The sequence below is a fragment of the Somniosus microcephalus genome, chromosome 4 (genome assembly GCF_052327205.1).
Source record: "Somniosus microcephalus isolate GS21.2 chromosome 4, FLI_Smic_1.0, whole genome shotgun sequence".
Lineage (NCBI taxonomy): Eukaryota > Metazoa > Chordata > Chondrichthyes > Squaliformes > Somniosidae > Somniosus > Somniosus microcephalus.
Genome location: NC_140990.1, coordinates 182,353,413 through 182,367,489, shown reverse-complemented (window position 1 = coordinate 182,367,489; position 14,077 = coordinate 182,353,413). Strand labels below are relative to the sequence as shown.

Here is a 14,077-nt window from a genome sequence, read left to right as displayed (position 1 = left end):
CTGATGGAGCAGCCCATCACCCAGCCTCCTGCCATAGAACAAGCAGATTCAGTGCCACGATCCTGCTTTGGAAAGGCTCAGGAATCTTGTGTCAACTGATGTTTATACCATTTGTAAATGGTTATATTGTGCAGTTCAGTGCTATTCAACTGTACAGGAAAACCGAAAAAGTCCTGCTGATTAAATGTTTGGTGGCCGAAAGCTGCTTTAGCAGGTTACGTTTTGTACCTAGTCCACAGCTGAAATTCTTGCTGTGTGTGTGTGTGTAAAAAAAAAACCCTGGATTCCTGCTGGTCGTCCATTCCGGGTTTACAGGAGAATCCCGTATATTTCTAACTAACACAGTTGAAGGGCGATTGGCGGGCAGAGAAGGAGGGTAGCTGTATCCTTTCACAACGCTAGGTCATTTGTGTGTACCACGCAGTAACCAGTTACACAACAGGACAGAAGATACGAGGCAGTTTGACTGCCTGCCCCCTTAGGCCATAGGATAGAGCATAACCCCAAGGATTCTAAAGGGGAAAAGAGAAAGGAATTGGGTAGGGGGATGGGCTATTAATGCTCCCTGTAGTTTATCACGCAGCTGCACAGCAGTTGTACTGTTGAAATTCAGTCTAATTACTTTAAAGGCACTTTTATATTCTTACTGGGGCGCCAGGAGAGCAGTGCTCAAAAGGCCACCTGCAATCCTGTTTAATTTGTTGATCTCTGCCGATTGTAGGGCTTATTGTGGGCCTCTTTGCTTTACCCTCCCACTTTGCTCGCCTTTGACAGCCACCCTTGGGACCCAATAAAGCTCAGGTCCTGAACAACATTGGAGCCACAGACTTTTGTACATCCTTTACACCATCAGGCGCCATTTGCAGTGGTAGTACCGTGCTAGTGCTGAGGCACAATATCACTAAAAAGCACTTTAAAAGAAAGAACTTGCATTTATATAGCGCCTTTCATGATCTCAGTACGTCCCAAAGCGCTTTACAGCCAATGAAATACTTTTGAAGTGTAGTCATTGTTGAAATGTTGGAAATGTGACAGCTAATTTGCACACAACAAGATCCCACAAACAGCAATGAGATAATGACCAGATAATCTATTGTTGTGATGTTGGTTGAGGGATAAATATTGGCCAGGACTCCGGGGATAACTCCCCTGCTCCTCTTCAAAAAGTGCCATGGGATCTTTTATGTCCACCTGAGAGAGCAGACGGGGCTTCGGTTTAACATCTCATCCGACAGTGCAGCACTCCCTCAGTACTGCACTGGAGTGTCAGCTGAGATTTTGTACTTCAGTTTCTGGAGTGGAACTTGAACCCACAACCTTCAGAGGAGAGAGTGCTACCACTGAGCCACGGCTGACACCGTTCATATTATAAGTACAGAACCCTTTCTAGACGTACATTTTTCTCTAAGTAGTAATTGCAATCAGCAGCCATGCTCAGTACACTAGACTTCTTGAATCATAGGAACTTACAGCACAGAAGGAGGCCATTCGACCTGTCGTGCCTGTGCTGGCTCTGTGAAAGAGCAGTCGTGCTTAGCCCCACACCCCCGCTTTTTGTCCGTAACCCTGTTAAGTTCCTCAACCTCAATTACCTGACAAACTCCCTTTTAAAATTATTTATGGTATCAGCTTCCGCCACCTTTTCATGTACAGTGCTCCAGATCCCGACAACTTTCATATTCCCCTCTATATCTTTTGCCAATGACTTTAAATCTATGACCTTTGGTTATTGACCCACTCTCCAGAGGGTGTAGTATTTCCTCTATCTACTCTGTCAAAACCTCTCAACATCGTGAAAACCTCTACTTGGTCACCTCTTAATATTCTCTGTTCCAAGGAGAAGTCATAACTTTTCCAACCTCTCCTCATAACTGAAGTCCTTCATCCTTGGTACCATCTGGTAAACCTCCTCTGTACCCTTTCTCAGGCCTTTTACATCTTTCCTGAAGTGTGGTGCCCAGAATTGTCCACAATAGTCCAGCTGAGGCCTAACTAATCAAGTTAGTCAATTACGATTTGCCTTTAACAAATCCATGCTGGCACTCCATTAACCCATCTAGCATGTTCTCTGCTTTCATATTCTACGCCTCTATTTATAAACCCAAGTAGCCCATATGCTTTTTTAACCACCTTATCAATTTGCCCTGCCACCTTTAAGGATTTGTGTATATGGACAAGGTCTCTCTGCTCATCTACACTTATTAAAGTTGTGCCATTTATAGTATACTGTCTTTCCATGTTAGCCCTCCCAAAATGCATCATTTCACACTGCTCTGCATTGAACTCCATCTGCCATGCTTCTGCCCATTTCACCATCCTGTCTATGCCATCCTGAAGTCTACAACTATCCTCATCAGTATCTACTATGTTGCCAAGTTTTGTATCATCTGCAAACTATATAATGCTGCTCCCTACACCCAAGTCTAGGTCATTTATAAAAATTAAAAGAGTAAGAGTAATGGACCCAAAAGTGACCTTTGGGGAACACCACTGCAAACCACCTCCCATTCTGAAAAACATTCATCCACCACCACCATCCTTTGCTTCCTTTCACTGAGCTAATTCCATATCCATACCACTATTTTCCCCTTAATGCCATGGGCTTCCATCTTCTTAACAAGCCTCCTGTGTGGCACTTTCTAGAATGCCTTCTGAAAGTCCATATATACATCGACTGTACTACCTTGATCAACCTTCTCTGTTACCTCATCAAAGATTTCAATCAAGTTAGTCAGACACGATTTGCCTTTAACAAATCCATGCTGGCGCTCCTTGATTAACCCATGCCTTTCCAAATCAAAGTTTATTTTGTCCCTGATAATGGTTTCCAATAACTTCACCACCACTGTTAGGCTGACTGGCCTGCAGTTTCCTGGTTTATCACTCTCCCCTTTCTTGAATAGCGGCCATTTAATGGACTGTACAACTCACAGACTGCTCTGACCTAAATCTAGAGCTCTTTGGTTCTGTTTGGTCTTCATGATCAAGCGAGGGTTTGACTGAATTGGGCTGCATTTTTTTTTTACTAGTATGGTAAGTATAAAGGAACCAGTGAGAACACTTTGAAAGTAACCACTAAACCCTTGGCAACCTTACTGCGTATTGACCTAAATGCTTACTGTACACAGGATTTCAAGGGTCTTGTTTAAAGCTTTGCGGCAACCACAGTATTACTTGAATTACCCTCATCTCATTAGGCCAGAAATGGGATCAATTGCCCTGTTGTTACTTTATGTAGAATTACATTGAGACATTCAACTATTGTTTTACTAGAAGCCATGGAAACAATTTTTAAACAGGGTGCTGAATTTTCCCGTGGTACGTTCTGGAGGTTACAGCTACTGCCCTTCAAAGTGAAATCATTAACCAGACTGAACATTGGTACTTAAATTTGTGCGTTCACGTTGGAAACTTCGAATGAAAATGACTGACTTGTGTTGCTTATACAGTGCATGATGTTCAGAGTGGTACTTCTTGAAGCAACACTTCCTATGCTGTCCCCAATGTGGAATGGCATCTCATTGACATTGCGTTTGCCTTTTCAGGGGATCGTGGGTAATTTAGCCAGTGGCAAGTCAGCCTTGGTCCATCGGTACCTGACGGGGACCTACGTCCAGGAAGAGTCGCCTGAAGGTAAGCAAGGAGCAGTTACATTTTACTGATCTGTTTCTGTTGCAGTACTGAGACATGGATATGTATAGATGCTGACTTGAGTATGTTACAGCAACCATATGGATCAACTATTGATACTCTAATGTACAGATGAGGATACAGAGTAAAACAGGGATCAATCAGTTTAGTACACGAGTAAGATGACCAGGTATTCCCCAATAACCTAATGAGTAAAGGCAGTACCCACTGTGGAGCTGGCCGCTTCGAGCCCCAGTTTGTGCAGTTAGCTGAAACCCCATGGGGTAGGGAGCTGAAAATCAACCAAGGATTTCCTCTCTTGATCCCTGTTAGAAAGTGAATGAAGATCAGGAAAAGGCACCATGCCCTCTGAGGTCTAATCATTAGCAGGAAGTCACTATCTAAGCTTACATGTGAAGAGTACCCATTTAAACACGGTACCAGAAGGTATTTAGCAAGCGTAGATCTGCACCCCATCCATAATTAACACCTGTCTCCACCAATGGCTGGCTGCCATTTTGACAATTTCCTGAGCTGGAGTTGAAGTATTAAATTCACAGGCTGCTTTATGCATGAGTCATGGAGCTAGTGTGAATATTTAATTCTATGACCGTATATCTCTGCCAGATTTACCAGTCTGCCCTCTAAGAAAACAAGCTAGCTCTTTCTGCACCAGTTACATGCAGTACACTGTAAGTGTCTGGGTGTGGCTCCTGCACGCAGCCTGTGACGATAACTCGACCATACTTTAGGTGAACTCTATCGCACTGCAGTGTAGTAATCCTCTTCATCTTGGACATTGATCAAAACATCCAAACTTCTTTAACACTGAGACTTGGGGCACCTTTTCTAAAAGCAACCATTGCCTAGGCAACATTTATAACTTACAACATGGGGGAAATTATATCATTTCTAATCTGTGGTTATTTGTATCATTATTAACTTGAAATTTGAAGGCAATGCAATTTGTGGTTAAGCACTCAACTCCTTGGAGTGGTTTTAAATAATGATCTTTAATTCTTTTCAAATCTGCAAATGATGGGGTTCGCTGAACTCAGAATGCATTGTGTTTGTAGAGGAGGAAATCATTTCCTTGTGTGACATCAGGGTTTGTTTTTTAATTGTTTCTTTAATAAAAAAATCCTCTGGGATTATTCAGTGGGTAGATGCACCACAAGGTGTGACTGAGCCAAGACAGTTCCAAGTTCCAACCTTTTCCTGTGCTGAGTTAGCTACTCTCCTATGGAATGGTAGTCACTTGGGTGCTACAATGGAGTCTCTGTGTCCCGGGCTTGGGAGTGGAAAACCTAGCCAAAAGTTCCCAGTCCCACATCACCATCCACTGGAGAGTACCTCTGTGGTGAAAGCCTCAGCCGTGATGCTCCTCACAGTGAAATAACTACTAATACTCATTGCTTAGCCTGACACATGAAGAATGGCCCGTTGAGTGAGGAAAGTGGAAGCTGGCACCTGTGATGACATGCAACATTGGTCACTGGGTTATGGGCAAGGGGGGAGAAACACTTCCCTGAATTGATGCATACTAGAGGAAACATTTAATGGGTACGCAGCTTCATTTTAAATAAATGCACTTAGTAATTGTCTGGAAACAGCCACGACACTGCCCAGTGTTTAGTGGTGGATGTGGGACTCACCTTGACTGATTTAGGCCGAGTGCCTCCAGTTCACCTCCACATCTGCGGAACATGTGTCTCTGTGTCACATAGGTGTCCTTTTTAAAATTTTCCACACTGATTTTCAAACAAAGTTCTTTTCTGAGTGTCCTGCAATATCGCTCATTGTGTCCTAAGTAATAAAGAGCAGCTACACCGCATCATCCCAGAGCATGCAATCCATTACAATGGATGTACCTATGCAGATCTATAAATAAGATTAAAAAAGAGAGAAAAGCATTAATGGAGTAGGATTGATGGATGCACATTATTCTTTTGTATTTATCTTTGCACTAACTCTAACCCCTCATTGCAGAGTCTTGAAACCCAAAATAATGCACTGGGTTATTTTGTGATTAATACTTCCTTCTATGAAAATAATTTGTTTGCTGTGTTTTGATGTAAAATCCTTTTTGTTCTCTGCCCGCCCTCTTAATCATGGTATACTTGAATGTATCTGCTATTCTTGTGTTCTCTATGTGCTTTGAAACTGCCTTATAATTGTATAATTGTTGCTCTTTGTTGGCTAGTGTGTGCTGCCAAAATCAACTAAATTTCTACCACAGTTGTTCTTGAATTTCTTTGGCTTTTTCTTACCAAAGTCCATCTTTCTAAATGCATGTGTTGCTTGTTCTGTTAAAATGACTTGGGAGCAGTTTATTGGTGTTTGAAGACTGAACCCAGTGTTTTCAAAAAATAACAAAAGCCAATAGATTATCTCCAAGGTCACTGTGCTTCCCAGGCAGTCATTCTATTAACAATGATCATCGAAACCTATCCAGTACAGGTATAACCGTTAGGCATTGTCCTGCTCAAAGAAGAACAACCTGATATTTACAGACCTGAATGTTAACTTTATTTATCGCAAAGCATTTAAATAATTTAAATAGTCTGTGATAATGGACAGTGTTGAATTATAAGATGTGTAATTAAATTGTACCGACTGGTTTAACCGATAAATGCAGCACCTCACACTTGATGCAGGAATTATAATAGCTCACCCATTTCTAACATTGCCTTAATGTGGCGAGGTGTATTTGGCTGGTAAAGTGCATTTCTGTACCTCCTAATGGAAATTTAAACCGTGGCATTCACAAAAGCCTGGCTGCAGTCTGCTTGTCTGCCTGCCTGCTGCCTCCAGTGATACTACTCGGCGGGGGGGGGGAGGTGCAAGTCATTCCGCTTTGATCCTCCTTTTTCTACCAGTTTTCTTCCCAGCCCTCCTGTTCCCCTGAAGACACTGACCACTCGTTGTGGCACAATTCCATGTACCTCACCCAAATGATCACTATTAAAGTGTAAGCCTGGACAATGAGTGTCAATTGTCATCCACACAAATGTATTTCTCTGCTCTTCTCCCGGGAGGAAGAGGTCCAGTGCTGTACTGTAGCGTTTGATTGGTTGACGTTAGAACACTAACCTCTCCTCCCCCAACATGCGCTTCCAGTAGGCCTCAATGGCTAAATGATCATGCTGGGGCATCCTGGCCAATTCTTTTCTGGTCCAGGCCACTGAGAACAATTGGAGCATCCCTACCTCAGCTCAGATCATTAACTCGGCACAGACCAGGAATGGAGCATGGGACCTCTGGTCTGTATGATTTAGCCACTCATTCTTTTAACCAGCTCTAACCACGCGTAGAGCCCAAACTTTTTTTTTTATAAGCAGGGGAGAAGTGAGAGAAGTATCAGCTGCAGCTATAATTCCAAAATAACCTGTCGTAGATGTATTTCTATTTGCATCATTTAAATCCTCTCTACTGCCTTTATTTCCTGTGTGTTTGGAGCTCAAACCACCCCGTCACCTAAACCTGAGCTCTGTTTTTAAACCATGCTAGATTAATTCAGTATCGCACTCCGATGCATCGATGCCAGGTGTCGTGTTTTCAAGAAACGCTCGATACTGATTAAATAAAAACACTAGTTTGCCAACTAAATGACTGAATGGGAAGTAACTGTAGGCTTTCAATTGATATATTCAGGTTAAGAAAAAAAAAAATAGGTCATGCACAAATGATCGAGTGGGATAAAGTAAAATGAAGCACCGCCTCAACAGTTGTGTTTGGCTTACTGGCATACACTAGGCAATTTAGGAGCAGTAAATGTGTGCCTTCAGTCGTACTGTTACTCATGACTGGCTGTTCCATTCTTTGCAGACATGGATGCAGGTAATTGTGCTCTGTAAAATCGTGGCAGCAGCAACCTTTTCTTCAGGAAGGAAGAGGTCCCAGCACTGTACAGTAGAGTTCTGATTGTTCAGTGTGCCCATCCTTGTAATGTTGAAACATCTCGGTCTGTTTGTCCATCAGGCATCTCACGTAGTAAAACCCATGATTTCTGTCAAAATAACCATTTCAAAGGCAAATACTGTCTGTAGTTTTTTTGAATGTGGAAAATATCTAGCTCTGTTTTGCATATCCACTGGAGAAATTCCTGTTCTTTGACTAATTATCTGTATTTATTTGGCTAATGGACTCACACTTCAACCACAATAAAGTTGCCATGGTAATGCCATGACAAGTGCCACCTGGAGTGTACTTAGTGGAGACCCAATACTCTAATTAGCTGTTTGATGTGATTAGCCTTTTCTTTCCAGTGAAGGAGTCTGACTAGGGAGAACTATTCATTCAAGGCCCAAGGATTTTTCTCCCCCCCCAACCTCAATTTCAGGAGGCAGCTACAGCAGAGTAACAGAATGCTAATTCTGTGCTTACAGTTCCCAACATGTTGAGTTCTTCCTGTCAGCATGGAAGTCAGGTTCTGGACAGAAACTAGGCACTTCCCCTGAAGGAGAAATGGGAATGGAAGATAGACAGTGAAACCAAGTCTCAATTATCTCCTCATGACGAGTGAGAAACTGCATTCACAGAGAGGGTCGAGAGCAGGGCTACATTTTGATGCATGGCACGGGACCTAGGTAGTTGGAAAAACACCCTAAAAGTGGCAGAGGGTGTGCTTGATGGAAAGGAAAAGCTCTCTTCAACCATTTTTCCCCAGCTTGCTGACATCTCTATAACAAAGCTACATTCTTCCCTCCACATGCTTTAGGATAGGCCTGTTATGTACTGGAAGGGTTGTAAGACAGGCAATTATTGGAACTTTGTTCATTCAGCATATTTATATTCTCAGAAGATGTAGCTGCCTGTGATATTTTGTCTTTGTGCTGCTATTCCCATCTTGTGTAAAAATCCTGCCCATCTATTTTAGTTACTTTTTCTGAAGGATGGTTGCTCCCCCATTAAAAAAAATTAAAAATCTTTCTAAATGTGAAGCTTTGCTGCTGTGCTGATTACAAATTGGATGAGAAAGATTCCAAAGGTTCCTGTTGAAGCATTTATTGCTTTTGTTTTAATTAAACGCCCTTTTTTTCCATCGCTGTACTGAAAGTGCTGACTCCTGTTGAGATGTGGTTCTTCTGGGAAGGGCTACTCTCCAGCACCTCACCAAAATGGTCATTTTTCATATGTGATCTCTCTCCCCACATGTGGTCCTGGTCTCACCCTATGTCCACTCATACACTTTACAATAGCGTCATTGGATAGTGACCCAAAGCAAGAACCCGTGACTGATTTCTCCCCCCGCTCACCCCCTTCCGGGCCCAGATGCTGAGCTCAATTTCAGAACCCCTAATGATGCCTCAGCTAAGATCGTCTAACTTTGTGTAGACTGTGGACCAACCTTGGAACCTCCTGGTTAGTTCGGCATAGTTCCACATTCCACATTTACCAACCGAGTCATGGGAGAAGTACAAATTTGGAAGGTTCAGCAGACCAACGCGACTGACTGACTGAAAATTGAGAGTTCCAATCTCTTTATTAGCGATGCCCGCACCTGTCCCAGGGAGCATTCCAACCTGAAAGATGAGCATAGTTGGACACAAGCTTCCAGTGTAATTTAAAATCTGTAACCCCGAGTATAAGGATGGCGTCAAGTTGGGTGTCTGTAAATCACCATTCCATTTCTGTTTTGGCCTGTTAAATTCTTACGAAAAATTAATTGCACCTGAGCAATCAGCACCGTCATTTGTGATTACCAGAGAAGGCATTGTGGTTGTTTTCCGAGGCACTGTTCTCCAGTCAAGAAGATTTTATGCATGGTACCATGTTTGACAGTTAACATGTATGGTGTTAACCCAAATGAATTGACCTAGAAATGCTACCTGATGTCACTCTGCAGTTAATTATTCCAGCTCGTTGAGCAGTAATACTTCCTGCAGCTTGGCTTCTCTGGTGCTTCTATATAAAGCAGGACAGTGCTATCCTTTCTGTGCACTAAATATAGTCAACAGCACATAGTTAACCCATTATACATCATCGTGGCCACTTCAATTTTGATTTCAGTGTAGTTGACGCAAGGATTTTGAATAATGCCCTAAGGTGAATGCCTTTGCCTAGCCCCTGTAATGATAGTTACAGCAAAATACAAATACAACTATAGGCTAGAGAGAGTTGGTTATTAGCTCCTCACTGGTGATGGGTCAGTAAGATTTATCAGTCCTGTACAGGCCTCAGCTTATAATTAATGAGCATTTTATTGACCAGTTTAATACTGTTACTAATTTATTATCTTCCGCGAGTACAACTTTGGTTAACAATCATCCACAGAAGACGAAAGTTCAAACATCCCTATAAAGTGTTGCTTATTCTGTTACCAACGATTAGAACTGCACTCTTGTGAAAAGCAAACTTTACCATATTAAATGTACATTTGATAGGAGCGAGTGCATTAAAAAAATTTATGCCCCCTAGTGCAAGAGTGAGATTTATAGAACGTCTTGTTAAATTTCATTTTTTAATGTGAACTTTACCCTTTCTCACCATTTCTACCCCAAAAGCACTCATTCAGGCTGATGTACACTGAGTGCTGGCAGTATTGTCATATCTCACACAAGCTTTCATTGAACAGTGAGCATCAGGCAGCCTGGGCAGTGAGCAGGCCATTTGCCTGGAAGAACTGTGGCTGAACCTGATTGTTTTCTTACCTGTCTTAATGTACTAGAGGGCCCTGCTACTTGTTACCTTGTTTTCTTACCTGTCTTAATGTACTAGAGGGCCCTGCTACTTGTTACCTTGTTTTCTTACCTGTCTTAATGTACTAGAGGGCCCTGCTACTTGTTACCTTGTTTTCTTACCTGTCTTAATGTACTAGAGGGCCCTGCTACTTGTTACCTAACTTACGATACATTCAATCAGTGAGCCATCGAAGGAGCTTCCACTTTAAGACTCAGTTAGCCAAGAGAAACTGTGGGGCCCATTTTCCTGGTCCCTCTCCATCCAGCTGTGGCACATCCGAAATACACTGCATCTGTTCATGGAATTACATAGTATTTACAGCACAGTAACAGGCCTTTCAGCCTAACTAGTCCATGCCGGTGTTTATGCTCTACACATGCCTCCTCTAACCCTACTTCATCTAACCCTATCGACATATCTTTCTATTCCTTTCTCCTTCATGTACTTATCTAGCTTCCCTTGCAATGCATCTATGCTATTCGCCTCAACTACTCCATGTGAACACAAGAACAAGAGTAGGACATTCAGCCCCTCAAGCCTGTTCGTCATTCAATGAGATCATGGCTGATCTGCGACCTAACTCCATATACCCGCCTTTGGCCCATATCCCTTAATAACTGTAATTAACAAAAAGCTATCAATCTTCGATTTAAAATTAACAATTGATCTAGCATCAATTGCTGTTTGTGGAAGAGAGTTCCAAACTTCAACCACCCTTTGTGTAGAACTGTTTCCTAATTTCACTCCTGAAAGGTCTGGCTCTAATTTTTAGACGATGCCCCCGAGACCTAGAATCCCCAAACAGTGGAAATAGTTTCTCTCTCTCTACCCTATCTGTTCCCCTTAATATCTTGAAAACTTCAATCAGATCACCCCTTAACTTTCTAAATTCTAGGGAATACAACCCTAATTTGTGTAATCTCTCCTTGTACCTTAACCCTTGAAGTCCGGGTATCATTCTGGTAAACCTATGCTGCACTCCCTCCAAGGCCAATATATCCTTCCTAAGGTGTGGTGCCCAGAACTGCTCACAGTACTCCAGGTGTGGTCTAACCAGGGTTTTGTATAGCTGCAGCATAACTTCAACCCCCTTGTATTCGAGTCCTCTAGATATAAAGGCCAGCATTCCATTAGACTTTTTGATTATTTTCTGTACCCGTTCATGACATTTTAATGATCTATTTACCTAGACCCCCAAGTCTCTTTGGACCGCCACTGTTTTTAGCTTTTCACCATTTAGAAAGTACCCTGTTCTATCCTTTTTAGGTCCAACGTGGATGACCTCACATTTGCCTACATTGAAATCCATTTGCCACAGTTTTGCCCATTCATTTAATCTGTCGCTATCCCTTTGTAATTTTATGCTTTCATCTACACTGCTGCCTATCTTTGTGTCATCAGCAAATTTGGATATATGACTTTGTAGTAGCAAGTTCCACATTCTCATCACTCTCTGGGTAAAGAAGTTTCTCCTGAGTTCCCTATTGGATTTATTAGTGACTATTTTATATTTATGACCTCTAGTTCTGGATTCCCCCATGAGTGGAAATATCTCCTCTATGTCTAAGTCCCAAATGCTGGATTTTTCCTTTCCTAGGCCATTAAGCAGACTCCGAGACACCTCAGGTAGGGAGGACCTAGTGCTGATGAAAGTTTTAGTGTTGCGGCAGATGTCACAGGCCTGTGGCTGTGTTCATACGAATTAGGAGCAGGATTAGGCCACTCGGCCCTTCGAGCCTGCTCCGCCATTCAATAAGATCATGGCTGATCCGATTACTCCACATTCCCGCCTACCCCCGATAACTTTTCACCCCCTTGCTTACCAAGAATCTATCTACCTCTGCCTTAAAAATATTCAAAGACTCTGCTTCCACCGCCCTCTGAGGAAGAGAGTTCCAAAGACTCACGACCTTCTGTGAGAAAAAAATTCTCCTCATCTCTGTCTTAAATGGGCGACCCCTTATTTTAAAACAGTGACCCCTAGTTCTAGATTCTTCCACAAGAGGAAACATCCTCTCCACATCCACCCTGTCCAGATCCCTCAGGATCTTATATGTTTCAATCAAGTCACCTCTTATTCTTCTAAACTCCAGCGGATACAAGCCTAGCCTCTCCAACCTTTCCTCATAAGACAACCCGCCCATTCCAGGTATTAGTCTAGTAAACCTTCTCTGAACTGCTTCCAACGCATTTACATCCTTCCTTAAATAAGGAGACCAATACTGTACACAGTACTCCAGATGTGGTCTCACCAATGCCCTCGATAACTGAAGCATAACCTCCCTACTTTTGTATTCAATTCCCCTCGCAATAAACAATAACATTCTATTAGCTTTCCTAATTACTTGCTGTACCTGCATAGTAACCTTTTGCGATTCATGTACTAGGACACCCAGATCCGTCTGCATCTCAGAGCTCTGCAATCTCTCACCATTTAGATAATATGCTTTTTTTATTCTTCCTGCCAAAATGGACAACTTCACATTTTCCCACATTATACTCCATTTGCCAGATCTTTGCTCACTCACTTAACTTATCTATATCCCTTTGTAGCCTCCTTATGTCCTCTTCACAATTTACTTTCCTACCTATCTTTGTGTCATCAGCAAATTAAGCAACCATACCTTCGGTCCCTTCATCCAAGTCATTTATATAAATTGTAAAAAGTTGAGGCCCCAGCACTGATCCCTGTGGCACACCACTCATTACATAGAAACATAGAAGATAGGAGCAGGAGTAGGCCATTCGGCCCCTCGAGCCTGCTCCGCCATTCAATGAGATCATGGCTGATCATCCAAATTCAGTATCCTGTCCCTGCCTTTTCCCCATATCCCTTGATCCCTTTAGCCTTAAGAAATATATCCAACTCCTTCTTGAATATATTTAATGAACTGGCCTCCACCGCCCTCTGTGGCAGAGAATTCCACAGGTTCACCACTCTCTGGGTGAAGAAATTCCTCCTCATCTCAGTCCTAAATGGCTTACCCCTTATCCTTAGACTATGACCCCTGGTTCTGGACTCCCTGGCCATCGGGAACATCCTTCTTGCATCTAGTCTGTCCAGGCCTGACAGAATTTTATAGGTTTTGATGAGATCCCCTCTCAATCTTCTAAACTCCAGTGAGTATAAGCCCAATCGACACAATCTCTCCTCATACGTCATTCCTGCCATCCCAGGTATCAGCCTGGTGAATCTTCGCTGCACTCCTTCCATGGCAAGAACATCCTTCCTCAGATAAGGCGACCAAAACTGCACACAATACTCAAGGTGCGGTCTCACCAAGGCCCTGTACAACTGCAGCAAGACATCCTTGTTCCTGTACTCGAACCCACTTGCTACAAAGGCCAACATACCATTTGCCTTAACCGCCTGCTGCACCTGCATGCTTACCTTCAGCGACTGGTGCACAAGAACACCTAGGTCTCTTTGCACTTCCCCTTCTCCCAATCTATTGCCATTCAAATAATAATCTGCCTTCCTGTTTTTGCCACCAAAGTGGATAACCTCACATTTATCCACTGACTAGCCTAATCAGTAAAAATAATGAGGAGGAGGAATTCCTTGAGTGTTTGAGGGATGGTTATCTGGATCAATATGTCGAGGAACCAACTCGGGAACAGGCTATATTGGACTGGGTACTGTGCAATGAGAAGGGACTAATCAGTAATCTTGTTGTACGGGGACCCTTGGGTCAGAGCGATCATAACATGATCGATTTCTCACTCGAAATGGAGAGCGAAGAAATTGACTCAGAGACTAAGG

General features: G+C 42.7%; 1 protein-coding gene across 1 annotated transcript in view; it reads left to right on the top strand.

The window, feature by feature from the left end:
- Positions 1-3,503: 3,503 nt before the first annotated feature.
- Positions 3,504-14,077, top strand: part of agap1 (ArfGAP with GTPase domain, ankyrin repeat and PH domain 1) — a 585,448-nt gene continuing 574,874 nt past the window's right edge. Inside the window, exon 1 of the mRNA XM_085984196.1 lies at positions 3,504-3,633. Coding sequence (XP_085840322.1) covers positions 3,504-3,633 — 130 coding nt within the window. The remainder of the gene's footprint in view (positions 3,634-14,077) is intronic.